The sequence below is a fragment of the Synchiropus splendidus genome, chromosome 3, assembly GCF_027744825.2.
Source record: "Synchiropus splendidus isolate RoL2022-P1 chromosome 3, RoL_Sspl_1.0, whole genome shotgun sequence".
Lineage (NCBI taxonomy): Eukaryota > Metazoa > Chordata > Actinopteri > Syngnathiformes > Callionymidae > Synchiropus > Synchiropus splendidus.
Window position 1 is genome coordinate 31,271,365 of NC_071336.1, and position 25,449 is coordinate 31,296,813.

Here is a 25,449-nt window from a genome sequence, read left to right on the forward strand (position 1 = left end):
TGACATAATCCAAGGTGACAGAGCTGCGTCACATCAAGGTGAATTGATCAGTTTAAAAACGCAACCAGACTGCGGCCATAAATCTGTGTAATCCTTCATCAGGCAGGGGGCGGGCTTCCTGCCTGTCACTCACAGCGGTAGAGGCTGGCAGCGTGCGAGGAGATGATGCTGGGAGTTATGTAATCGGGAACAGAGAGAGGATGGCTGCAGGCCTGAGTGCACATCCTTTTACTTTCCATAAAGACACCCACCCGCCTCTCTTCTGCTGCAGCAGTCAAGTTCACCTTCAAGGTCTCTCCCTCTCTCTCACACACACACGCGCGCGCGCGCGCACCTGGCGGTCACAGAAACGATGCCACCAAAAACATCAACAGGTGACTTGTGATCCAAAAAAGGAACGGTGAAATTATGTTTGGAATTCAGCGTGGCCTCACCTCCTCCAGCACATTGACGGTGTTCCTGCAGCTCTGCAGTCGGGTGGTGAAGCTGGACGTGGTCGGAGAATTGTAATCCTCTGTCGTCTCCGAGAGAAACTCGGACACCGATATTTGATCCGGCATCCTGGGACGTGGAAAATGCCCGGCGCAGGGTTGTCGATGAGCGTTCAGAAGGATAGAACCATGTAAGAGGCGAAAGCGAGGTGAAAACGAAGCGGAGTCTGGTGCGAGCCGCTACAGGAGGGAAAACTATGGAGATGATAATAAGACGTGGCTCTTCTCCGGTGACTTCACTGTCCTCCAGGGGCCATGGAAGGAGGTCTACGCGCTGTGGTCAGTTTTACAAGACAAGAAGAGGCGCATTTATAAATAGTGTCCGTCTAACTGGAGCTCGCGGGAGAAGCCAGCGGAGCGGATGGCCACATTATGCTCTACAGATGTTCAATACTCCGCGAAAACACTCCACCGTTACGGCCCTCTGCTCGCGGTTGATCATAGTCCGGAGTCCGCCGTGGTCATGTCCAACTTCTGCGGCGCTCGGTCCTCCCGTCTTCGGTCGTTGTTAATGTTTTTTAATGCGAAAGGCTGCCGCAGACTTCCACCGCCACTCTCTCCTGTACAAGAGTGGAGACAAGCCAGCGGGGAGGATACGAGCAACATCCGGGAAGTGCTTTCAAAATAAAAGTCAAAGCCGCGCCACAACGGCGCGTGTAAATGGAAAACAAAATAATTTCATATAATTACGATGCACTACAACGTTTTGTCATTAAAGAATAAGTCATCCTTCGGTAACATAAATGCCACCTATCACCCTTGGACTCGCATTTCTGTAACAATGACACTTTCTTCTTCATCAAATACTGCATCATTGTAAACAAGCAACTGTAAAACAGTTCCACTCAGTGTTGAATCATACAAAACGCGATCTATTGTTTAATTTTGAAATACGAACGTTCAAGGTAACGGTTTTTGGTTACCGATGAGCAGATGCTTGACGATTTTCTCTCCCACCCACTGACGCGAAAATGACCACAGTGCGCATGCGTGATCCGACTGCAGAGAAAGCTGTTGGTCTTTTAGAGAAAACAACGTAGCGCAAAAATAGCAACCGCATATTGGCCTCATGTTTGTTTTACGCATCGATACTTCGATTTAGTTTGATAATATTAGGCTTGGCTGCCTGATGACTACATGGTTATGATCAGTAATACTAATGTGATGTTTAGTGTGAAGGTGGGTTCCCTCTCCAATGTTTGGTCATTTCATTGTATTTCTTAATTATTTGTAAATAAAAATACGGTGGGTGCACACAGATCTCTGACAGGGATGTTCCTGTGTCAGAGGAAATGCCCTGGCTGCACTTTCAGAGGCCGTAAGATTGAAGATTCCCTGATTTATTTTCATTTTCTAATAGCAACTACCAATGTCTCCAGCCAAAGGGTGGGACAGGTGTCGGATGGGACGGGTGGCCGATGATTGTGCATGCCCAGGTGGGTCGTCTCTGGGAGGTTGTGACCCATTATTACATCAGTATCGCTAAATGGGAAATTAGATGTTGCGGTTAGTGAAGTAGAAGGCAACAGCAGGTGGAGAATAACAGTGTCCCGAGCACACAGCCCTGAGGAGCACCAATGTTCAGGAGGAGGCCAGATGAAATTTGTTCACCCATTTTCACACACCGTTAGTTGGTTACTGTGTTGTGGAGACCAAGGCAGCCCAGTCACTAAAGGAGCCTGATGGAAAGATGGTGTCGAAGGCCAAATGGCTTTTTAGACCCCCTGAACAGCATAGCTGGTTTCTGTCTGTCTGCATGAGAAGCTGCTCTAGTCAGAGGTTCTGATGGATGACAGGGCTAAACAAGAATAAAATCTGCCAACAAGTAATATCAGCTGCCTCCATCAAAGGATTTGAGTCATATAAACAAAACTTAATCTTAGTATTTTACTCACTTCCTCTTTCATAGATGCGTTTGGAAATAAGTTGAAAGACATGGACTCAGAACGGAAAGTTACTCAATGATTAATCGTTTTGTTTGTGAAACCACTCTTGAGTAACATAGGAATCCATCGTTTTAGGTTTGAATTGTTGTCTTTTATTCAACCAATACCAGTAATATTTTATGCAGTATTGTACCTGCTGTTGTTGTTGTTATAATAATAATAATAATAATAATAATAATAATAATAATAATAATAATAATAATAATAATAATAATAATAATAATAATATTTATTATTATACATTGAAATCACTGTAAAGTGAGAAATCATATTCAAGCTCTTCTGACTCTGCGGTGAAACGAACGTAAATAAAAAGCGCCACCTTGTGCCTCTAACACAAAATGCTTCCCTTATTTTTTTTGACAATCTATGAGAAATAAAATTATTTCCATCTATTATTATCAATTATTGCTGAGTGAAACTACAGGGCAATTTCTTTGCTTTCGGAAATGTAAATTAAAATGAAAAATCAGTGCTTCCGTTATACACTTTATTCGGAAAAGGTGTTCCGGAAGTGTGGCGGTAACTACTCGGACTCAGTTAGCATTGTAGCTCAAGTGAGTGGACGGCAGGTTGTTGTCGAGTCTTGACGAAGAAACCGTCGCTTTTCTGATCCTTAAATTTTGATTACTAACCCTGTCATTTGTGAGTTATCCCCGCGTGTACTTGTCATCGTCTGGAAAACACCGTGGTGAGTCTGAACTTGCGTGGGGCAGCGACTATCCCAACTCGGGCTGAATGGCTGAAGGCTCCTCAGGTAACTGAAGATATCCACTGAAACGTTACAAACATGTTCGTATTAAAACGACCTTCGGCATTCTGTGAAATGGTCGAATGAAGCCAACACGTGACGCTCGCTTGGCTCAGCTTAAACTGGACTCGAGCTAGTTTGTGCTAGCTGTCATTAGCTACTGCTACATGTCGTCAAAATGAGCAACCATCGACAGAATGGTTTACGTTTGGAATTCGTGACTCATGATCTGCGGTAGCACTTGTTTACCACTTTTAGAATCCTGACGGTGGCTAGTAAATGAAAAAAAGCATAATTAAAACTATTTAATTTGTATATAGACTGAAGTTCACATATGTAAATTTCATTTTTTTTTTTTAACCCTCTAAAATTGATCACCTACTGTCCTGCGACAACTGGGAATTTACCAACAAAATTAGCTATTAAGGCCGTCAGACTGCGATTCATTGTCTATTAAACTGCTTCAAATCAAAGGGAGTAAAACGTTCATGTCCAATATCAAAGCCATTTAGATTTCTGATTCCATAGTTTTGGTTGGACAGTTCTATTAACTGATATTACAAGTGATTTCCATGTATACAGGATATAAATGCAAGATTGTTTTCCGATCAGTTGTTTGTTGTAGTTTAAAGTTCTAGGATTTATTTTCATGTAAAGTGTAGTGAAAACTTTGACTCTTCTGTCTGACATTATATCTTGCTAGCCTCATAAAGGTAGAATTACATAACAGGACATTGGTTTTATAGTCACTGACTATTGAAGACCGTTCCCTGCGCTGTTGTGTTCTGAATTGACTGTGCAAAAGGGCACAGCCTTGGTGTAGAAAGAACACTAGACATAAGAATACAAATAATTATGTAGGCTCTTATCACTAGTTGATTTGCGCCTGCAGTCCTCCACGCTTTGCTGATTCTCCTGGATTTAAAGCCTAGTTATGACCAGGACCAGTCACTAGGCCACATTGGTTGACAGACGATGGTAAACTGGTATGACCCAAAACCAGATCAGCAAATGTTTCACAATAATTGCGTCAAGCAAAGTTCTGAGTGACTCACACACTTACATAACTGTCAAGTTTTTCATAAGAGGAAGATAAAATGGAAGCTAAAATGATGGATTTATTTCATTCGATTTCATTGGAGTCTAAACGTTCTGATTCCTTCTGTCAACAGACCCACCTGAGTTTGGACTAGAAGGTTTGGCTGTATTAAAGACAAACCCCCACAAATCCAGACGAGGGTATCCCAGGCACAACAATAACAACAACAACAGGAGCTTTAATAGTACCAGTTTTGATCCCTCTCAACACTTTGGCTACTTCTCTCAGGGCTATCCTCCATGTAATCCTCAACATGGCTTTTATCCTCCTCACCATGGCGAGCCGGCAACAAGAAGACGTGGGGGCGGAAGGAGGGGTGGAGAACGTTCATGGTGGCAAAGGCCTGGAGCTGACAGGGTGCAAAACCAAGAGCAATCTGGAGCTGGAGCTGACGGGCCGACCTGGAGGAGAGAAGCGGGGAGTTTTGAGGAACCAAACGAGAGCCGAGATGTGAAAAAGGCCAAGAAGTTCAACCACGAGCCGAGGAGAGGGAAGGGACATCACCTGCAGGAGAACAACAGAACAGTAGATCAACAACAGCAGCAGCAGTTTGAGGACACCAAAACAGGGACGCTCCAGAGGAGCCGCAGTAATCCTGATCACCAAGTGGATCAACAAAGCAACCGAAGACATGGACCTATCAAACCACCCAGACCTCAGGAAGACATGTTCCTGGAGCATGAGTTCAGAGGCCACGAGGGACCCACCAATGGATCACGTCAGGACTCGGTGCGCTCAAGAGGTCAGAGACGATCTCAACGCCAGAGACCTAGTCAGAGATCCCGGGAGAAGATTCATCAGAGCAAAGAGACACAGACCGGTGAGAAGATTGCATTGTGGTTTAAGAAAAGAAAGCAATTATTTGTTTAGCACTTTGGTACTGAACCAAGTACTTAAGACCAAGTACATTTCTCCTTTTGGAGAATATGAATTCAATAATGGACCATGACTATAAAGATCCCACTGAGAACACAAGATAGAGAAGATAAATTGTCACTCATACGTCGTCATCATTGTTGTTTTGCAACATTAAACCTTGAACTTGCTCTCCTGAACTGTGACCTCCATGCAGGATGTCTGATCGAGCAGCTGTCTGAGGAGAAGTACGAGTGCATGGTGTGCTGTGATGTCATCAAGCACATGGCTCCAGTGTGGAGCTGTCAGAGCTGCTTCCATGTCTTCCACCTGAACTGCATCAAGAAGTGGGCTCGGTCCCCGGTGTCCCAGGCTGAAGGTACCACATTGAGTCGCCTTGTTTATGATGAGGTCATCAGATGTGGGGATGTTTAAAATGGGAAAGTCTGGTGCAGCAGAGAAGCTTGTGAGGGTTGTATGGGATATATGTGACGACAGTGAGGAGGTGTGTGCCCAAGGAATGGAGATTTAAGGTGAAAGTATGGAAGAGGCTCCACAAACTGTAGTGTTTGCGCATAGTGTGGATAACTTTAGTCAGAGTATGGAGCCACTGAAGAGAAAAGCAATAAAGGGCAGAATAAGTGTTTGTGCGTGTGTGAGAAAGAGAGTAAGACGGATGGAGGTGGAGGTTTTGAAAGCAGTTAAAGTTTTTGGGTTCAGTCATCTACAGTAATGGACTGGAAGGAGGTGAAAAAGAGTCCATGCAGACGAGAGATTCCGTCTAAACTTAGAAATTCTGACTTTGAATGACAATTAAAAAAAAATGAAGGTCACTAAATCTGAACGAACTTGCGCACATTTACAGCACTGTGATTTTGTGTGTGTCCATATTGTCCTGTTGATGCTGACTCAGTTCCAGAACATTCTTTAGCTCTTTTGTCTCTTTCTGGTGTGTAACAAAGCCTCCCTCTAAGTTCCATATAGGATGAATGAATACTGGATTTCTAGACTGCAGGAGAAAGTAGATCGTTGTGGCTCAGTTCCTAAAATCGGCATTCTAAAATTGTTGAATTTGATATTTCAGATACCACTGAAGGCTGGCGCTGTCCTGCCTGCCAGAATGTTGCCCTGAAACGCCCAACATCTTATACCTGCTTCTGTGGTACACTTACACATACCTGTTACCTGTATTTACCTCTATCATGCTAAAAAGAAGCCGCTAATAAATATGTATATGTACATACATGCTATCTTTTTTCCTAATTGGTAACTTAACAATAAGTGCAAGTATGCATCTCTTAAAAGTGTCCCTGTTTAGGTAAGGTGACCAACCCGGAGTGGCAGCGCAGTGAGATCCCTCACAGCTGCGGCGACATGTGTGGGAAGAAGCGAGGGGGAGACGACTGCACCCATCCCTGCAACATGTACGTCATACCACACATACATGACGTGATATGCAAGTGACTCAAATGAACTGCTGTTGCTTCTCTTGTGCCGTCCAGCTTGTGCCATCCTGGTCCGTGTCCTCAGTGTCCGGCCTTCATCACCAAGTCTTGCGTCTGTGGTAAAATAAGGTACTGTGACCTAAACGTTTTCACCGTTGCTTTTATGTGTTCATGTTGTCATTGGCTCCGCAGTCAGCCGGTGCGTTGCGGTCAGTCGACCGTGCTCAGGTGTGAAAACGTGTGCAGCACGTTACTCAACTGTGGCAAACACACCTGCACAGAGGTGTGTCACAGCGGGCCGTGTCAGCCCTGTCAGCTGCAGGTTCAGCAAGGTGAGTGCAGAAGCCGAAGCACAGGTGACAGTTTGGCAAAAAATAGGACTTCAGGCAACAGCTGAGGAGTAATATAAGAGCAAACATTATTGATTCTGCAAGTGCAATGAACTGCAATGACTTCAAACCACAACTGTAGATGTGAGCCAAGTCACAGTGGAATACAATGAGAATAAAAGATTCGTTCCAACAGAACAAATGCATGTTCATGTGTGATGGTGGTTCCTAAGTTCCAAAAAAAAACTTTGGTTTTGTGATACTTGTAGTCTGTTTCTGCGGCGTCACCACCCGGGAGGTCCTGTGTGACGAAGGAAAAAATGAAGTGGAGGGTTCGGGTCAGTTCTCCTGTGAACACTTGTGTGGAAAGTAAGCCTAAAGTGAAGAGTTGATGAGACCTCCATCCACCAGGAAGAGCCTCATCATTGATTGATTGATTTTGTATCTCTGCAGGATGTTGAACTGTGAGACCCACCGATGCCAGCAGCCATGCCACCGTGGCCAGTGCGAGCCCTGCCCTCGCTCCCCAAGCATTGTCAAGTCTTGTCCGTGCGGTCAAACCCAGCTGGCCAAACTCATGGACTTGGGTTACTCGAAGCGACAGAGCTGCTCTGATCCAATCCCCTCATGTGGGAAGACTTGTAACAAACCTCTGGCCTGTGGCTCCAATGGTGAGATGTCTTTGTGGATTTTTTTTGGGACACGTGTGGATGAACTAAATCCTGTTCCAGATGTCATCCACCTCTGCGAGAAGGACTGTCACGAGGGCAGCTGTGGGCCGTGTTCTCTGACTTCCACCATCAGGTGCAGATGTGGTGCCAACATGAAGGTGGTTTAACAATGACTCATCCAAATTCTTCTGATGACCCCATCAAACCCTTTATTTATTTATTTATTTATTTTAATAGGAGGTTCCGTGTGCCTTGATCCAAAATGAAGGTGAGCATTGATTTGAATATTCTGCTCTAGAAGAATATGTACGTTGGGATTGAAGTGTGTGAAACATTCCAGAGGATTTCCTCTTCACCTGTGAGAAGCGCTGCAACAAGAAACGCTCGTGCGGGAGACACAAGTGTGGCGAGTTGTGTTGTGTGGTGAGTCTCCCTGATGACTAAACTTCACACAGTTCATGTTTAAAAGTCTCCTGTATGGTTATATTTTTCATGGTCACATTGGCTTCCATTTGTTTCCATCCAGATTGTGGATCACAAGTGCTCCCTTATCTGCAGCTACAAGCTGAACTGTGGCCTGCACCGCTGCCAAGAGCCGTGTCACCGTGGTAACTGCGGACCGTGTTGGCAGTCAAGTCAGTCGCTCAGAGGTGAAGCTTTGAAAAGGTCCAAACAACATCTGAAATGTCTCCTGTTTACAGGTTTTGATGAGCTGACGTGTCACTGCGGGGCCACAGTCCTTTACCCCCCTATTCCCTGTGGCACCAAGCCTCCAGAGTGCCGTAACCCGTGCAGTCGGAGACACGCTTGTGAACACCCCGGTAAGAAAAAGATCACTCCAGAAATATCACTGCAGAAGTCAGAATTGTCCTCATTCATTTTTCATTTCAGTGTTTCACAACTGCCACAGCGACGAGAAGTGCCCTCCCTGCACGTACCTCACTCAGAAATGGTGCATGGGCAAACACGAGGTAACCGTGTCCACCTGAGCACGCACAATTGCGGTGTCGTCCCTGACTATTTTTTTGACTGGCAGCAACGCAGCAACATCGCCTGTCACATCCAAGACATCTCCTGTGGCCTGACCTGCAACAATCTCCTGCCCTGCCAAATCCACCGCTGCAAACGGATCTGCCACAAGGGGGAGTGCTTGACGGAAGGAGGCTGCCAGCAGCCCTGCACGTTGGCCCGCCCGGACTGTGGTCACCCCTGCTCGGCCTCTTGTCACAGCGGAGAAGACTGCCCACACACGACCTGCACCGCCAAGGTAGGAACTCACTGTTGAGGAAATGCAAAGAAAAGTTGAACCCTTAAGTTAGCGTCCATAAAAAAGTGAGGCGGCAACATTATGAGCCAGGGGTGTGCTCCCCAGGCTGGTGTGCACACCCCTGGCTTGTGTACCTGGTGTATGATGTCATACGCCTGTCAGTCATTCCTGACTACTACTACTATAACTATGGTGTCATGGTTGGAATCATAGGAGCAGAGCTGCTCAGATGACTGAGAGGCAAAAACACAGCATCAAAATACCAACATTATTCGGAATATAAATACACAGGGTTTATGTTCACAAGCATGCGCACAAATCTTCATTTATAAATGTATTATTGCTCTTCTTATTTTGAGCAATTTGTTTGTGTTAATAGTTAAGTAGTTTATTATGATAAAAGAAAGCATGCAAGACAATGGGATGTATTTCTCAGTTCAACAAAGCAGTGTTCATACGGTGGTTTGTCTTTTTTTCTTTTCTTCTTCTACTTTGTTTTTAAAAAATGATTGAGAACCACAGACCTAAGCATTAGCATGAATACAAGCTTATTTTATTTAATCTAGAATTTAAGATTTAATTGAACGTGTCATCGTCTAATTGGTATATTATGTCACCAGGTGGCGGCCATGTGTATTACAGGTTTATCTGATCCACTGGAGAAATTTGTCCTCATCTCTGAAGCGACGAGGATGATGTATATGTATATACTATATGCATAACTGCAATAGAAAAACGCCCACAAAGGTTCCTCAGATCGAAGTAGCAGGTGTCGGCCACCTGTCTGTGTAAACTAGTAACTACACTTGGCTTCATAGTTGCATCTGGACCGCCATTCTACCCGTCGCAATTAAACAACTTTGGAATGAACTATGTTGTTCACGCAGCAAATCTTGGCCTCTAGCTTCACCGGTCGCTGTGAATATTTTTCTAGGTGATGCTACAGTGTAGTTGTGGTCGGAAGAAGGAGCCAGTGTTATGTCCTGAAGCTGCCAGTTCATACCAGAAGTAAGTTTGAGTTGGCGGTCTCTCTGGTCTTTGTTTTATTCATGCATTTATGTTTTCTCACGACAGACATGCAGCCATCGCCATGGCCAGCAAACTGTCCGACATGCAGCTGGGCGACTCCATGGACATCGGCCCTCTCCTCACCAAGAAGGAGATCAAACAGACCAGGTTGTGGCTGAGAAGTGTTAAAGCTATCTGAATATTTTCAATGTATCCTCACAGGGTTCTGTGAAATCTGATGTGAACTTGACGTGGGATCAAAACTTAATCTTATCAGTGCTTTAAAAATGACTTCCAAATTAGGTGAAAAATGTTTGTTTCAGTCGTGGAAGTGCTTTTTTTTTTTATAGCATCTGTCGACCAATATAAAACACTTTATTACAGACTTGTTTTTTAAGATAACAGTTGACTTGACCAGAATCCCAGCCACTCTGTCTCATGTTTTTTTTGGTGGGGTTTCCCTGAAACTATTATGTTGCATTGAGTGGCTTTCTAGTCGTTAATTTTCTTAAAAACATGTGAGACATTGTTGGCTGCAGCCAGGAGTTAATAGATTATATTATGGTGTGTCATTGATCAGTGTGTAGGTGTGACACAGAGGCATGGAATAAACTGCTTCTCAATCCCAGTCTCTTCTATCGAAATTGAAGTTAAATTAAATGTTAAATGTTTTTCCAGGCTTGAATGTGACCAGGAATGTGCTGTGCTGGAGCGTAACAGGCAGCTAGCGCTGGCGCTGGAGATCGACCCCTCCTCGGACCCCTTCAACACCCGCTCCACCTCTGTCTACAGCGACAGCCTCAAAGAGGACGCCAGGTCTGGTTTGAACACACAACCCTCGAGCACCTGAGCTCACCAGCGCCACTGTCTTCCAGAAAAGACCTGAAGTTCGTCTCTGAGGTGGAGAAGGAGATAAAGAATGTTGTGGAGCTCGCGAACAAGGTGAAGTGATGAGCAGTTGGCAAATAACTCTTTTATTTATGTGGTTAATATGCTGAAGTATTCGCACTGATTGGACGTAAGTCAAATGCCATTCAAAGTAGCCGACGCGATGGTTATAGGTACTACTGTAGTGGTAGATGGCTGTGTGACGGTGAGATGCTGTGTTGCCGTAACTGTCGTACGCGTTGCCGGGCTGCTAAGTGCTGCGGTGCCAGACATTGAATTAAAAAAAAAAAATCGCATCTGCTGGCTGTGGTCGTCCGTACTGGTGGACGTAAGTCAAACAGGTCGTAAGTCGCATGTTACTTGTAATACATTCTACAGCACATTCTGGTGACGCCTAGGTCTGTGTTCGTCTCCTGCAGGGCAAACAACCCAAGCGAAGTCATTGCTTCCAGCCCATGAACCGAGATCACCGGCGGATCATCCACGAGCTGGCCGAGGTCTACGGCGTGGAGAGCGTCAGCTACGACAGCGAGCCCAAACGCAACGTCGTCATCACAGCTCAGAGGTAGGAGCTACACTGTCTGAGCGAGACGGGGAGTTCAATAGCCATGTCGCCTCCCTCCTCCTCACCCCCTCCTCGCTGTCATCAGGGGCAAGTCGACGTGTCCCAAATCCACCCTGACGTCACTGATCGAGCGAGAGACCACCACCAGGGCTCCTGCTCCCATCGCTCATATCAAACAGCACAGCAGCAAGTAGGTCTCCCCTGCGGGGTCAGGCCGAGGGTCAAGAAGTAAAATACCCTGATAAATGTTGTATATATATTTTATATAAATGAAGGCGACTGAATAATAAATAACTAACTCAAATGCGTGTAATTCTAATATTTTATTGAATATTTTACTCGAGATGATTTGAAATAATTTACTCTTGATTTATTAGATTTTAGTTCAGTGTGCTTTGTTATGCATCACTACGCTCATAACATTTTTCGACGGAGGTTTATTGTCTGTATTATGGCCATCTGCTCCTCTGTGGCCGTGTTTTGAATGACCCTCCATCCCTCCAGTAATGTGTGGATCAGGAAGCAGAGCAGCAGTGACACGAGCAGAGAAGGAAGGGGGCTGGGTTTTTGAGTCATTTGAGTCCACACACACTTGACTATGGCGACGACACTGTACTGAAGTGCTGTAGCAGGGTGTTCGTCCCTCCCACCCCTCAGCTAATAAGGGCTCTTTTTCCATTCATCCTTGGGTTTTTAGACTATTCATATTTGATAAGATGACTTTCAGGTGAATGACAGAGTGAACAACACTTCATATTTTTAAATTCACACGTGTAAAACTACGTAGACAGGCTGTCACTAATAGGTTCAAATCTCTGGCTGCTTCACTTCCTCCTCAGTCCAAAAATAGTTCTGCCATCATTGTCGTGCAGTTTTTCTGAATGTGTGTTTACAATCTGAGGAAAGCATTATTGGCTTCTCTGGTCTTGGTAACAGCTTCCCTTAAGTTACCATTAGAACAGATTAATTTGCGATTAATCATGAGTTAATTCAGCTCGAGTGTGATTAATTGCGATTAAGAAATAATATAGACATAACTAATCACAACATTTTGATCCTGACATCACAAAAATGTGTGTAATATTTTACTTCCTGCTGGGCTTAATTTTAATATAATTTAATGGGAAAACATTGATTTAACAACACGTAGAAATGACTTGTCTGAGTGACGGAAAATTGTAAGAATGAATGTGTAGAGATGAAACTCAGTAACAACCAACACATTTAGTGTATTTCAAACATAATTTAAATTACCTGTGCCTACATTTAGAACAAATATATATAAATAAATAAAAAAATGACATCCAAATTAGCCAATAAATCAAATGAGTTTTTAGTCACGCAGCAAAAGTTGCTTTGTTACTAAATAATGTAAACTACTGACACCATGCCTGAAGTATAAGCCACTAAATAGTTAAAGTTGTTGAATTGCTGGCTATAATCATTACTGTGATATACAGTGTACAGTAAAAGTGAAAAAGTTAATACACAATTGACTGTAACATTATGACCAGTCCTTTTGCTACCAAACTTGGGCCTCTTGATGTGCAGTAGTTAGCTGGTCATTTGTCCTCTTTCAAAGTGTCTTTTCTCCCCAGTGCCTGTGCTTCTTCTTCTAATTCCCTTTCACTGTGATTCAGGTCGGCTCCTGCGAGCAACTGGTCCAAGCTGGTGAAGGAAGAACCCGTCATCGACTACTTTGATGTCCAAGACTGACGCAGTTCAATCGTTCAGTTGTCCAAAAACCGCTGAAATTCCCCTTTAGTGGTCGCTGCTTTAAGCTCTTGTTCTCAATCTGGTTTCACTCCCTCGCGTCCTCTTCATGAGACGGTTCAGATGTCCCTTTATGTTCAGAGTTATTGTTACTCCGTCCAGAACAATCAACATCACAAGCAATTCGAGACTAAATTGACTGATCAGGACCTCGACTGTGTAGGAATGAATGTATTCTGTACCTCTTCCTCTATGCAATGGCACCAAATCAATAAAACACTTATTTTCCCACTGTTGTTAATTTCTCGAAATTGCTTCAGAAGATATTGCTGTGAAGTTGTTGTCACTTTAACGTGGAAATAAAGTGAAGAAAGGCCAAAGTAGCAAAGCAACTTCTGCAATCTGAGACCACAGCTACAGTTTCTGCAACTCTTAACTCAGTCAAATGAGAGCACAAATGAAAAGCAAAAAAGCTGTACAGCCACTATGTACTTTTCCTTTGCTAATATTTGTCTTGACATCCACAAAGAAAAGGTTTTGCTTACTGTAGCAAATGTAAGCCAATTGCTAATTAGCATTCTCCGCTGTGTGCTTCACTTTAAATTTTGCAAATGTTATTTATCTTTTTAAATACCGACAGAATTCTAAATTCATTTAAAGTACGTTTTTTGGGTTTTTTTTATGAGCGTCATTATACCACTGAATCGCACTGTGTTCAAGTGCTGTATATTTCCCTTTTAACATAAATCATAAAAGCCCCGTGGACTTCTTCAATGAAATATGAAACTCATCTCCTGCATGATTATTAGTGTTTTGAGTTGGAAGTATGATACTAAATACCCTATATTATTTTATTTTTATTGATTATGAAAAAATATGATCTAAGCCAACAGATGTTACCTCATACAAAACCATAAAAACAAAAATATCCGCCCAAATGAAGTCAAACAATAAAAATGGTAAACATTAACGTTTCAAACCATAAAAAAAACACATTTTTATTATTTATTGGTGCAATAAATAATAATTATTTATTTATTGGTGCAATAAGTAATAAAAATCTGTTTATATTTTTATAATTTGGGATATAAATATATGCTTATGGTTGAAGCTGGTGTTAAAAATAATTATGCAAAACCAAAAAAGTGGAGTCTTTGTTCCCTGCTCACATTAATACAGGAATGGTCCCCAAAACGATCACTGGTGTTTCGATAAAGTTTTCTTTATAACGGTGCGAAAATCTGTGTATTCTGTCCATGTTGCAGGATCTTCAGAGTGCTTTTCGGGTTTATTAAAAATATCCCAGATGTATAATAATCGCCTTCAGTCTGAATTTCTCGTATATTGTTGAATAGAGGAGCAGGTGTTTGTCTCCGGCCGTGGTGCGTTCATGATCCCCCCCAAAAAGTGCACCTCTTTGTTCCCTCTCTCCTGCTATTCACACACTAACCTGTAGTCCCCCCAAACACATCCCTGCTGTGGAAAAGCCCTCGTCAGTCTGTGGTTTCTCCCAGCAGCAGCAGCAGCAGCAGCAGCGCGGTGGTGGATCATTTGCTGACACTCCCTTAGCCGCGCTGGTTCTTCACCGTATCGACTCTCCGGCGGAGACCGCGCCTGCGCCGCTGCTCTCTCCCCAACAAGCCCTCACCGATCCCGGCTCTGACTCCATCCCCCGACTCGGCGTCCCGCAGGCCGACAAGTCGCCCGAGCTGCCCGGTAATGGGGAAGTGGTAGCGGCCACTCTCGCGTCTCCAGGCCGACAGGAAGTTGAGGAGTGACGGGCAACACCACGCCGCTTCGCGGAGCACCGTCTGCCGTTCCTCTGTCAGCCTCTTCCCCCCGAATCACTGATGGAGAGAAAGGTAAGGATGGTCACTTGCACATGTCCGCGTCTCGGCGGCCACCTGGAGGGGAGGGTTGATTGTGTGCTGGTGGACGGGTACCTGCCGGATCGGTGGTCACCTCGTGGCGCTGTGAGGAGCTACGCAGTGTTGGAGGATGTAGGATGTGGTGGCAGATATTTCAGGCTGCATCACGAGCCCTCCACCTCCACCCTCCCCGGCGCGTCTCCGCAGACACCAGCGCCGCCTGTTAACCTTGGCTGGGCCGGGAAGCGGCCGCGCTCCGGCTCCATCTTCCCCAAAAAATATCCACTTATTTCCTTCATTCTCGCTCTTCACCCATCCATCCTTCCCCTCAGTGGACGAACCCCTCAGTTTGTGAACTGTGGCAAGTGAATCCAACAGGAAAAGTTTGGGTTTCACCGGGAAGAATGTGGAACCGGTTTCTGCTGATCCAAAGGAAAACGACATTCCTTGTCAATTATAGCTCCATCGAACTTCAGTCATTTTCAAGGAGCTGTGTTTCACTGGAATCCCAAACGGGTCTGGAACATTCAAGCGTTCATTGTCTTCCTCTCGCTCCGGTTCTGGGGCTGTGGGGGACACCCTGGACAGCACATGCAGCCAGACCACCGCTCACACATTCAGTTATGTATGGAAACACACATGAGCATGAGCAGAACTTAGGGACGCAAAGTAATTGTTCGTAATGTTACTATAGTTCTGTACGTTCTGTAGTGTTGTTGTGTGTAAATGAATGTGGTGGCAGGTTGGACGGAACCTCTCCCACCGATGGCCGCAAACCTGACAACAGTGTTGCCAACTCCCCAGCATCGGAAGCCGCTATTGGCCCGCCCAGAAGTTTCTTTGGAGCTGTAGTCCAAGATCTATAGCTTGCGTTTTTATTTTGTTTTTTTGTGCTGCAGTTCAACTAAAGCTTTTTATTTCTTTTTTATTAAAAAAAAATCCAAAAAAACGAGGAAGCGACAGTCCACGCTGTTGTCAACTCCGCCCCTGCCCCTCTCTGTCTCTTTCTCTGAACGGGAAAAGAGAGAAAACAGTGCAATTATTTTTCCCCCCTCCCGCGATCTTGGAGCCTCTGATCACCAAAAAAAGTTGCTAGATTTGTCGCTTTTGTCTAATTTTCTCGCTAGGGGAGTCCAGGAAGTAGCTAAAAATATCGACAAAGTTGCCAAGTTTGCAACACTGGCGGACAAATGGTGTCAGAAGTGGGGTGGCGAACCCACAGCTGTGTGACCAAACCATACCAAAATCTGGGTTCCATTTCCCTTGTGTCCTCCCCAGACTTTGGTCTTGACCTGTTCTTGACACCTTTTAAAACAGTCCTCTGACCAGGTCTCAAACTTGTTATTCAACTTGCAATGGCTGCCTGAATGGCCTTGACCCTGGTCCTTTACTTGTTCAGGCTGTGCACTAAACGGCTGATAAAAGCGGAGATTAACGTTGTGTGCGTCGTTCAGTTTCTCTCATCATCTGAGTCTCATTCAGTTGTCGTTACAGTGACTAGTTACTTGGTCTTGGTCGGCACAGGATGTGTACGAATTGATGAACACACTGACATGACAGACTCTAGTGTTATAAATAGTTGTTCAAAAATGTATGTAGATGGTTGTAAACACTTGTATAGTGTAAAATGTTGAAACGGGTTCAGGGTCTCCCCAATGCTTTAGCAACATAGGGCCACTGAGTTTTCATCATTTTTTGTCAAAATATACTGAAATATGAGTCCAATGTCAAGGCTCCGCCCTTTAAGGTAGGACCTCAGGGAAAGGGAAAAATTGAATAAATTATATTTTTTAATCCTCAAAACGTGGCGTGAAAGGTGTGTCCTTTGATGTCTTTGTGAAATGGTCTCAGACTTGGAGAGTCAGAGTTGGATTAGGGCTGCAATTACTCGTTGGCAATAATCGACTATTAAACCAGTCGCCACCCGGCTCATTACTTCACTAGTCATGACGTCATCATTCTCATAGCACTGTCCGCACCCTGAGGAGAAAGGGCTACGTCAAAGTATTTCACACGGGACACATCAAAGGACGCATACCTCCAAACCACATTTTGAGCCATTGAAATTCAAATGTGAAGTTCCAACACTATGCCATTGTTTACGACACTTGACATACATTTATTATTTATATTCATTTAGATTTGGTTTACAACACTACAATCATGTTGTGGTGTTAGCATGCATCATTGTCAGTTGCAGCCCAGGTGGGATGGTCGAGTGGCCTCAGCCTGCTGCTAAGTGAGTGTTGACGTCACCACTTGTCGACCTGTCGGCGACTGGTTTTAGACTCGGCGGTGCCACAGCTCATTTGGAAGAGTAGCTGTGTTGTAGATACTTTTTGCCTCAGTGTTTTACTGAAGGTTGTTCGCAGCAGTATTGAGTCTTGGAGTGGCTGCTTCCACAGTGGTAGTGAGTGTGGTGTTGTGTACACCATGTTAGAGTGTCCTACTTGTGAAACGCATCCTGCTTGAGCCAAATGTCTTTTGCGTGCTAGCTAATTGAAGCTATAGCTAAAGCTAAATCAACGTGATATTGTTTTCACTCCGGCTGACATTCTCCTTTAATTCTAAAAATAACTCCGGAACCTTCAGAACGTCTCGATGGCTTCAATGTACATTTACTCGCTGCTGCTTTTTGGACGTGGCTCTGGAAAACTGCAGACGGCGGGTATGAATACGGCCAGTCAGCACATTTCCTTCCGAGAGGCCGTCCGTCCTCATCTAATAACCGAGTGCGTTGCTGCTGAATTTATTGCACATTCACAGGCGAACCTGAGCCTCTCGCGCTCTCCTCCTCCGCCTTCATGCGCACAACTGTTGAGTTATGGAGGACTTGGTGACTCAGCTCCTCGACGGTTTCTGAGAGCCCTTCAGGCTGATGATCTATACAGCGAGAGAAAAGCCCAGCGACAGGCTCCTATGTGCGATAAATCCACAACCAACTCACATGCCATCTGCTTCCTTTTTCATTTCTGTGGAGGAGAACTGGCCACTTGCTAATGTTTTTTTAAGTATAATGGCGCCTCTATATCAGCATCTGTGAACGTGACTGATGAGCAAGCAACTATCTTTATCCAGGCTCAGCTCTGTAGCGCACGTCGTCGCTCAGCAACAAAAGCTGAAGACGTTTGTACTTGCTACGCTGCGATATGCATCAACATACTTCCTGAGGAAAAGTATTTATACTTGCGTTTTTGTATGTGTCCAAAGTTTCTTGAATGGATCCAAAGGTGAAATTTGTGAATTGTTAGCTGTTGCTATGATGAAGATTAAGTCGACAGCAACATTATTGTTCATAAACATTTGGGCCTCTATCACTTGACATCTCAGCGAACACAGAGAAAGACCGATCTGGATACGTGGTTTCAAGTTATGTTACATCCAACATCCAACGTCTCTGCTGAAAAGACTTCTCTCGCTTCTCATGTTGCATTAAAAAAGTAGGTCACTCTAAAGTCAGTGGCAAGTCTCAGTGTGAAGTCAGTGGCAAGTCAAAATGGCGGATCAGAGTGGCGGAATTGTAGCCTACATGACATGGAGTGTCACTGCCCTGTTTGCTTCTTCATCCCGTTTTGCTTCCAAGGCTCAGTTTTATGACGTCATTTCCTGTCCGCATGCCCACATTGGTATTTCAAGACGTAATTTACTGAGTATATTAACTGAGACCTCGTAGGCAAGATAGAAAACTGCATGCAAATTGCACAGAAAGATCCAATTATTCCATGTGAAATCTTGTTAAAATATCCGAATTGTTGAATACAAGTCAAATGTAGTGATGTATATATATAAAATAAGGTCAAAATACAGTTAATACGTCGGCGTAGTACTTTAGTAATTCAAATTCTGCTTCTCTTGATGAAATACGAGTGTGTAGTCCGCATGCACACATTGGTATTTCAGGACGTAATTTCCTGTCCACATGCGCACATGGGTGTAGCTGCTTGACACATAAATTAGAATAAAATTAGCTACGTCATTACGCCACGCCTCACTACACACTCGTATTTCATCAAGAGAAGCAGACTTTAAATTATTAAAGTACTACGCCGACGTATTAACACCTTATTTTATATATATATATCACTACATTTGACTTGTATTCAACAATTCGGATATTTTAACAAGATTTCAGATAAAATAATTGGATCTTTCTGTGCAATTTGCATGCAGTTTTCTATCTTGCCTACGAGGTCTCAGTTAATATGAGTATAAACTCAGTAAATTACGTCTTGAAATACCAATGTGCGCATGCGGACAGGAAATGACGTCATAAGCCTGAGCCCTGGAAGCAAAACGGGATGAAGAAGCAAATAGGGCAGTGACATGGAGTGTTGCAGTTGTTCTCAGCATTGGGAAATTCCCAGCTCCGCCCCCTTGATGACATCACCCGATGTCAGATTTCCTAGGAAGCAGGTGGAAGAATTCTCACCACCCCGAGTTAACGATCCAAAATGGCTGCTCGGAACAATGAGTGGAGCGTCTGTGATATTGTCTATATTCGACTTCTAACGTAACGGTGGCTATCACTAACCTTGTCGACTTCCGATTTTGGTAACACGCTGATCATGGAAGTGACGTCTTGAGATGAAATTTCACGTGATATGTATATATATATATATATATATATATATATATATACATATATATATATATATATATATATATATATATATATATATATATATATATATATATATATATATATAACTAGATATTTAATGTGTGCGCCCCTATAGTGACTGTGAATGTCGAGCAGCTGTATATGACATTGCATTTTGTGTTGTGCGCACTTCGAAGTCACAGCCATACTTTTCCTCAGTTTAAGATGTACATACTGTACATCTGTGGCTCAGTCATGTTCAGTCTGTGGTCAGGGGAGGATGACCTTGTGATCAGGAGCTTCTAGCTCAACGACCTGAGCTGGTGTCGAAGTAGACGGGCTTCCACTTGGGTTGCCATGACAAGCCAGTCAATCGTCCCGTTTGAAGCATTTTAACTCTTCTGTCGGACAAGTTTTCAGTATCACTCAGCTTAGTTCCAGACTAAGGTGACATGGGAGGTGTCCCCAGGACACATCCAGGACTTGCTCCAGAGATGATGTTGACCCAGGACCACACTCCCCAGAGGAGCTGGAGGAGACTGAAGTGGTGCCAACTGCTTCAGTTCAGCCTGTTCAGTAATTCTCTTTGGGACTTGGAGAAGATCCACTTTTTACCTTATGGGTCGCTATATGAGGAGATTTTGGGGGGCTGCTGCAGGAAAAAAGGTTCTCACCAATCTACACCGTCAGGGACAACGAAGACGTGTAAATCCAGGTTCATCCTTTCTGAGCCCTGTTAACAAACACTTTCCCCAGCCAAGAAGCGGCACCTGCACCACAGCTAATCTGCGCCCGCGGCACCAGGGACGTCGGCGGGGTTGGCGTGTGGTGGTGGGGGGCAGGGGGTGCTTTTCCAGTCAACTTCAAAGCAAAGTACCGAAATTGAATTTGAGGGTGTCTGGGATGGCGTGATCTCATTATTCTGGTTTGTTTGGCGAGCGGATTGAAGAGGTAGTTTTGTGTGTCTCATGCTAGTCTTGTTTCAAAGGAGCCCTAGTGTGGTTTTTTTTTTTCATTAATCAAAATCCACATTCTCACAGCAGCTTCCGTCAAAATCCAAGCGTTTGTATTTACATAAAGTTAATATAAAGAAGAGAACTGCAAATATGGCCCCAGATGTCTCACCTGCGATTCAGTTCCAGTTTCACTTTTTAGATATCGAAAACCGCAATATGGCCCCTTTGAAAGTGGTCTGCTGTGTGTCAGTGCATCTTAAACCTGAAAACCAAATCAAAATCATTCATATCACGCAGGGTCTCCCCAGAATTTTGTCTCTGCCGGGGAGGTGAAGAAGGCATGTCAGAGTTTGTGGGGTGGAAGAGGGGGAGGCCATAACCCTTCTCATTTCAACTCACGGAAATATAAGTTCCATCAGACCGGAACCAAGATGTCTTGCTGGCCTCATTGGTCACACAAAGATCTGAACGCAAACACCCGTGCAGTAGACCAGGAAATGAAGACGAATCACCTAAAGTACAACAAGAATGTTATGGAGTCATTTATTTCAGATGTTTAATTAGGTCTTCATGGAAAAATCAATATAGCTGGTGGCTGTTTTTGTTTTGTTTTTTAAATAGAAGTCAGGTCGCGGGGGCAGCGGTCAGAGGCCGTGTCCTTGAAGGTCTCACTAAGGAGGCAACTGCCAGGTTTCTTTTAGAGGATCTGAGGTCTCCTTTGAGTCTCTCCCGGACGACTGGAGTTCAAACTTACTGGTGTCCATAGAGGAGGGTTGGAACAGATGCTCTCAACACACAGATACAGTTCCAAAGGAGTGAAGCATCACCTTCATTTTCCGAAGATTGAACAGTCTTAAAGTCAGGCTCATATGAATGATGGACACGCAGAGGCTGTTTGGTCTGAAACCATTTTATTTCAATGTGAAACATGAACATAGCAAAGTAGCATTCGCTTGTGAGCAGTTTCGTTTCAAAGGAGGAACTGCAGGCTCGCAAGCCTGGCACAGTCTTGAGAAGGAAAAAGTCATTAGTATGCACCAGCTCAGGTCTGATGGAGGTTCAGCTCCTTTTACAGTCGGCTGAGAGCTTGACCTGGCTTTTTAAGGAGAGCCACCAAAGACCCGCCAGAACAGATCCCACCCCACCCCCCTCACACACACACACACAGCGCTCTTCCTCACGGCACGTCTGAAATGAAGTTTGCATGCATGAGGCTGCATGAGTTTGTTCTCAGGTCCAAGTCAAATGTTCCCTGGCTTTGTGTTCCGTGTTGTTCAGCGGGATAAATGGACAATGGAGCACTTCCCCTCTTCAGCCAGGAGGAATTCGCTGGCTCCATGAGCGTTTGTTACCCCGGAAACAGGCGACTGTTCGGGAATTAAAAGGCGAATTTTCAACATTGGCGTGGTAGTCGATGGGCAGCGTGAGGGAAGGAACACTTGCTGTTGTGAATCCTTCCCGCTCCTCCACATGGAAATGGTTTGCACTCCACTGTCTCGCTGCTAATTTTCCACCGTTTCTTCCAAACAGACCAGACACATTCTCACAACAAAGCTGGTCTTCTTCCTCACAAACCCATTTGTAGCAGCCAATGTGAGCGGAATTCTCCGCCACTCATCGTCTGCAAAAGTCAACCTCAAACTTTCAAGTCCATCCAGAAACAGAAGAACACGTTGTTGATGGAATTCTCGCCGTATTTGCTTTGTTTTCGTTGCGCGGTGCCTAGCGCTAATGATGGCTGTCTTTGTTAAAGCCTGCCATCTTGGGTGAAACTAGCTTCGGTATTAGCGCTGAAATATATCGACGACGCCAAAACACTATTTTTTCCTGCATCACATTTCGGCTGCTCCTCACGAACATGGTCTCGCTCTGCCTCTCAACCGTCTCCATGCCGGTTCCAGCGGAAGATTATAGATTTTTATGGTTATAAATAGAGCACTTCCTAACCTAATTACACATGTCTGCAGCTCTGCCTACTGACAGATTGAGAAATATCGGCATCAAAGGACTCTCTGCGGCGCGTTTCTCTCACGTACGCTGCCGATTTTTGATCTGTGACGAAGCGTCTGGGTCCATATGGCGCCACAGTTCATCGAGCAGCTGGTTGACCCATTTAGATGTCAGCGCTCGATACGGCACCAGACTGCTCGGAGCTGGCAGCCGAGGGGGCGTGAACCAACGCCATGCCTTTTTTTTGGACACATTAACATGCACCTTGTGTTTTGGTGGGTTTGCCTCCTTCCTCTTACTGTTGAGTCAAAGTTTTGTGTGTTGGAAAGTGTGTGGTTCCTGGTCAAGGTGTGTACGTGACAATTAAAGAGACAGATGCAGCAGGGGCTCTGGAAGTAGTGACGGCTGAGGCCCCTGGTGTGGCCCTGAAGTCTAGCGTGCATAGACCGTAGCTGCCCTGGTTCTGTCTCATTGCTCTCCAGTGAAAGCCGAGTGAGAGGAGGGGCGGGCGGGCAGTTAAGAGGGGGATGAGGGGAGACTGTTCAAGTTAGGAATTAGTCTGCGTTTGCTGCCAGGTTTATTTTTCATCCAGTGGAATTTCAGAAGCTTCAGTTCCTTCAGAGCGAACACAGCCTTTTCACTGTAAATCTGCGTCAGCGTTGACCCCGCTGACCTCGGCGTCGAGCCACCCAGCCGACCAGAACCGGTAAAAATTCGGGCTCCGAGTCTCGGCGAGGAACTGATTGTGTCTCATTTCACCAGCTGCTGCTACATTTTTGCCGCCGCATGATTGGCTGGAAGCTGCGGAGATTATCCCGTCGCCATGGCTACGGCAAACAGGAAATGCCCTGGAGCAGGTAGCGCTTCAGGGTTGTTCCACTGGCTGCAGGGAGAATGGGCTCATTACTGCTCTGCTGGAATTAAAGTCTGCCTCAATAGCTGGGTGAAATTCAGACGACACCTTCCTGCCAGCAGAATAGTCTGTCTTGCTTTGTTGTTACCAGAAAACAGTGTCTCGGAGTCGTTTTCACTTTCCCTTTTTCATTGTGGAGAATTGCAGTACAGTGGTACCTCGGTTTTCGAACGTCCCAGAATTCGAACAAAAATTTAGATTTTCTTGCTCCGCATTTCGAACAAAAATGCAGAACTCAAACACCCCCGAAAAAAGCCGGATAAACCATAACGTGCGCGGACCGATCAGCTGACCCACGAGGCGCTTTGTTATTGTGTATAACGCAGCCTCTGTATGCAGACGTGTCCCGTTAGCTCCATTTACTGACTGTTTTTTCTTCATATTGAGGTGTAAAACCTTTCCTGTCTCCGCACTGGACCGTGGTAGAGTGTCACAGGGGAGGTGCTGGAGCGCTCACTCCAGGGTTTGATGTCCTGTTGTGGGCTGGAGCTGGGACAGGGATGAGGCCAGTCTGGGACAGAGCCTGACTTGGTTTATGACTTTGTCACAGCCAAACTGCACAGAAGCGCACATTCAGAGCTGGACACGCACCGGGCACCTCTTCACTTCTGGAGAGACCTCACTCACTCGGCAACCCCTCCCACATGCAGCGGCCACACACATAGAGGAACAGCCACCTGCAGCAGACACTCTACATTCACTCCTACAAAAGCCTGTTTTAAGGCTTGGAACGCATCATTTCTTTTTCCATTCATTGTAATGGGAAAAATCCATTCAGAACGGATTGTGGTCAAGAACCGAGGTACCACTGTATTTGCAAGTGTCAGTCAGTTCTGGAACACCGCTGCCACCTGCTGTCCCATTGACCATGTAGCGATCAATGATAAAAGGTGTTGACTTATATATTTAGGGCAATTCTACACATATTACTGCATCAAGATGGGGGGAAATGAGCGGCTTGGCAGAGGTCTGTGCTCTCTAAATAGTTTTTAAAAATATATTGCTGGATTTTTTGGCTCCATAGTGTCAGGGTCACCTGGTCCTGGGTCTCCACGGTCTGGTTGAAGCTGGACTTATGCTGTGTTTCAGTTGTGCTCGTATTTCTCAGTCAAAAAGTGGGAGCGTCCTCCCCACCCTGACCGTACAATCCAAGATGGCTTCCCCCAACATAAGCAGGAAGTAGACTTTTTGAATCAATGAAATACACATTCCACAAATTTGTGTTTCCTCTTCATCCTGCAGGTTTTCTAGTTGCACGCCACACAAGGCTGTCGTGGACCTCACGTCCTTAGTTTCCAACTTAAATAACGTCATTCCCAGCGCTGGGGAAAGTGGAGCTTGCAATTCCAGGCCCAGGTCCACATGAGTTGGTCGTGTCTGCCCCAGTTCTGTGTCGGATGGGCCTTTTTTTCCCCCCGGATCTCGTGTTTTCAGTCAGTGGATGATCCGGGAGGGAATAGTCTTGAAAAGCTTAAAACAACAGCGTCACTGCCGTCTGTCTCCCAGAAAATAGAAATAACAACGGACATCAGTGTTGTGTGCAAATATGAACAAAAAACTCTTCTGTGACTGCTCCATTATAATGATCAGTAAACGATTGTGAATGGAGAAGCTAGTGAAAAACAAAAGTTCATTTTTTAAAACATGAATTTCCTCCATCTAGAATCAAACAAGAACGTTCATTCCTCCCACACGTGTGGACAGAGCATGGTGACCACAGGTCTTTTAAAAACACTGAGAAACACTGTCGATTTGTAGTGAAGAGTGACTCATTACAACAGCTCAAACATCTCGCTCTCTCTGTTCCCACTTTCAGTTTTTGTTACAGCTAGCACAGCGCCGAAGCTAGTCTTTTTTGTTTATTGCTAGACACCACCTACTGGGCTGGAAAGTGTGTTACATCACTTTGGTTTGTTTCCTGTGGACACCTGGAGGAGGGTCGGATAGGGAAAGACGCGTCTCCATGTGGATGTAGCCTGAGTCCTGTTAGCACTGCTTCAAGTTGCCTACCTCCAGACCGTACCTGGAGTGTACCTGCATCATTTGGGCAAATTCGTACTTCATCTGTGACGCCTTGTCAGCCTGTTTAACACGTCAGAATACGACAGATTGCCATCAAAAGTCTAAAGGTGTT

At 44.9% G+C, this 25,449-nt stretch overlaps 3 protein-coding genes across 6 annotated transcripts in view; 2 read left to right on the top strand and 1 right to left on the bottom strand.

Moving 5' to 3' along the window:
• asap1b (ArfGAP with SH3 domain, ankyrin repeat and PH domain 1b) overlaps positions 1-1,064 on the bottom strand; it is a 62,776-nt gene extending 61,712 nt beyond the window's left edge. For all 4 annotated transcript variants that reach the window (XM_053860214.1, XM_053860213.1, XM_053860215.1 and 1 more), the window contains exon 1: positions 435-1,064. In XM_053860214.1, coding sequence (XP_053716189.1) covers positions 435-560 — 126 coding nt within the window. In that variant the 5' untranslated portion in view covers positions 561-1,064. The remainder of the gene's footprint in view (positions 1-434) is intronic.
• Positions 1,065-2,946: 1,882 nt separating this feature from the next.
• Positions 2,947-13,364, top strand: nfx1 (nuclear transcription factor, X-box binding 1). Its single transcript, XM_053860515.1, has 23 exons — positions 2,947-3,194; positions 4,361-5,107; positions 5,360-5,521; positions 6,227-6,304; positions 6,461-6,566; positions 6,645-6,716; positions 6,780-6,919; positions 7,186-7,285; positions 7,370-7,587; positions 7,648-7,745; positions 7,825-7,855; positions 7,928-8,010; positions 8,114-8,222; positions 8,289-8,408; positions 8,479-8,558; positions 8,624-8,854; positions 9,789-9,862; positions 9,929-10,030; positions 10,541-10,678; positions 10,738-10,804; positions 11,170-11,315; positions 11,401-11,505; positions 12,956-13,364. The coding sequence occupies exons 1-23, from the start codon at positions 3,176-3,178 to the stop codon at positions 13,029-13,031; spliced, it is 3,102 nt and encodes a 1,033-aa protein (XP_053716490.1). The 5' UTR covers positions 2,947-3,175; the 3' UTR covers positions 13,032-13,364.
• Positions 13,365-14,557: 1,193 nt separating this feature from the next.
• Positions 14,558-25,449, top strand: part of smarcd3b (SWI/SNF related, matrix associated, actin dependent regulator of chromatin, subfamily d, member 3b) — a 45,430-nt gene continuing 34,538 nt past the window's right edge. The window contains exon 1 of the mRNA XM_053860524.1: positions 14,558-14,890. Within this exon, the coding sequence (XP_053716499.1) occupies positions 14,879-14,890 (12 nt within the window). The 5' untranslated portion in view covers positions 14,558-14,878. The remainder of the gene's footprint in view (positions 14,891-25,449) is intronic.

Coding starts and splice junctions, on each gene's coding strand:
- nfx1 (XM_053860515.1), top strand. Junction 8,559..8,623: donor GGTGCATGGGCAAACACGAG/GTAACCGTGTCC, acceptor TTTGACTGGCAG/CAACGCAGCAACATCGCCTG. Junction 11,316..11,400: donor GTCGTCATCACAGCTCAGAG/GTAGGAGCTACA, acceptor CGCTGTCATCAG/GGGCAAGTCGACGTGTCCCA.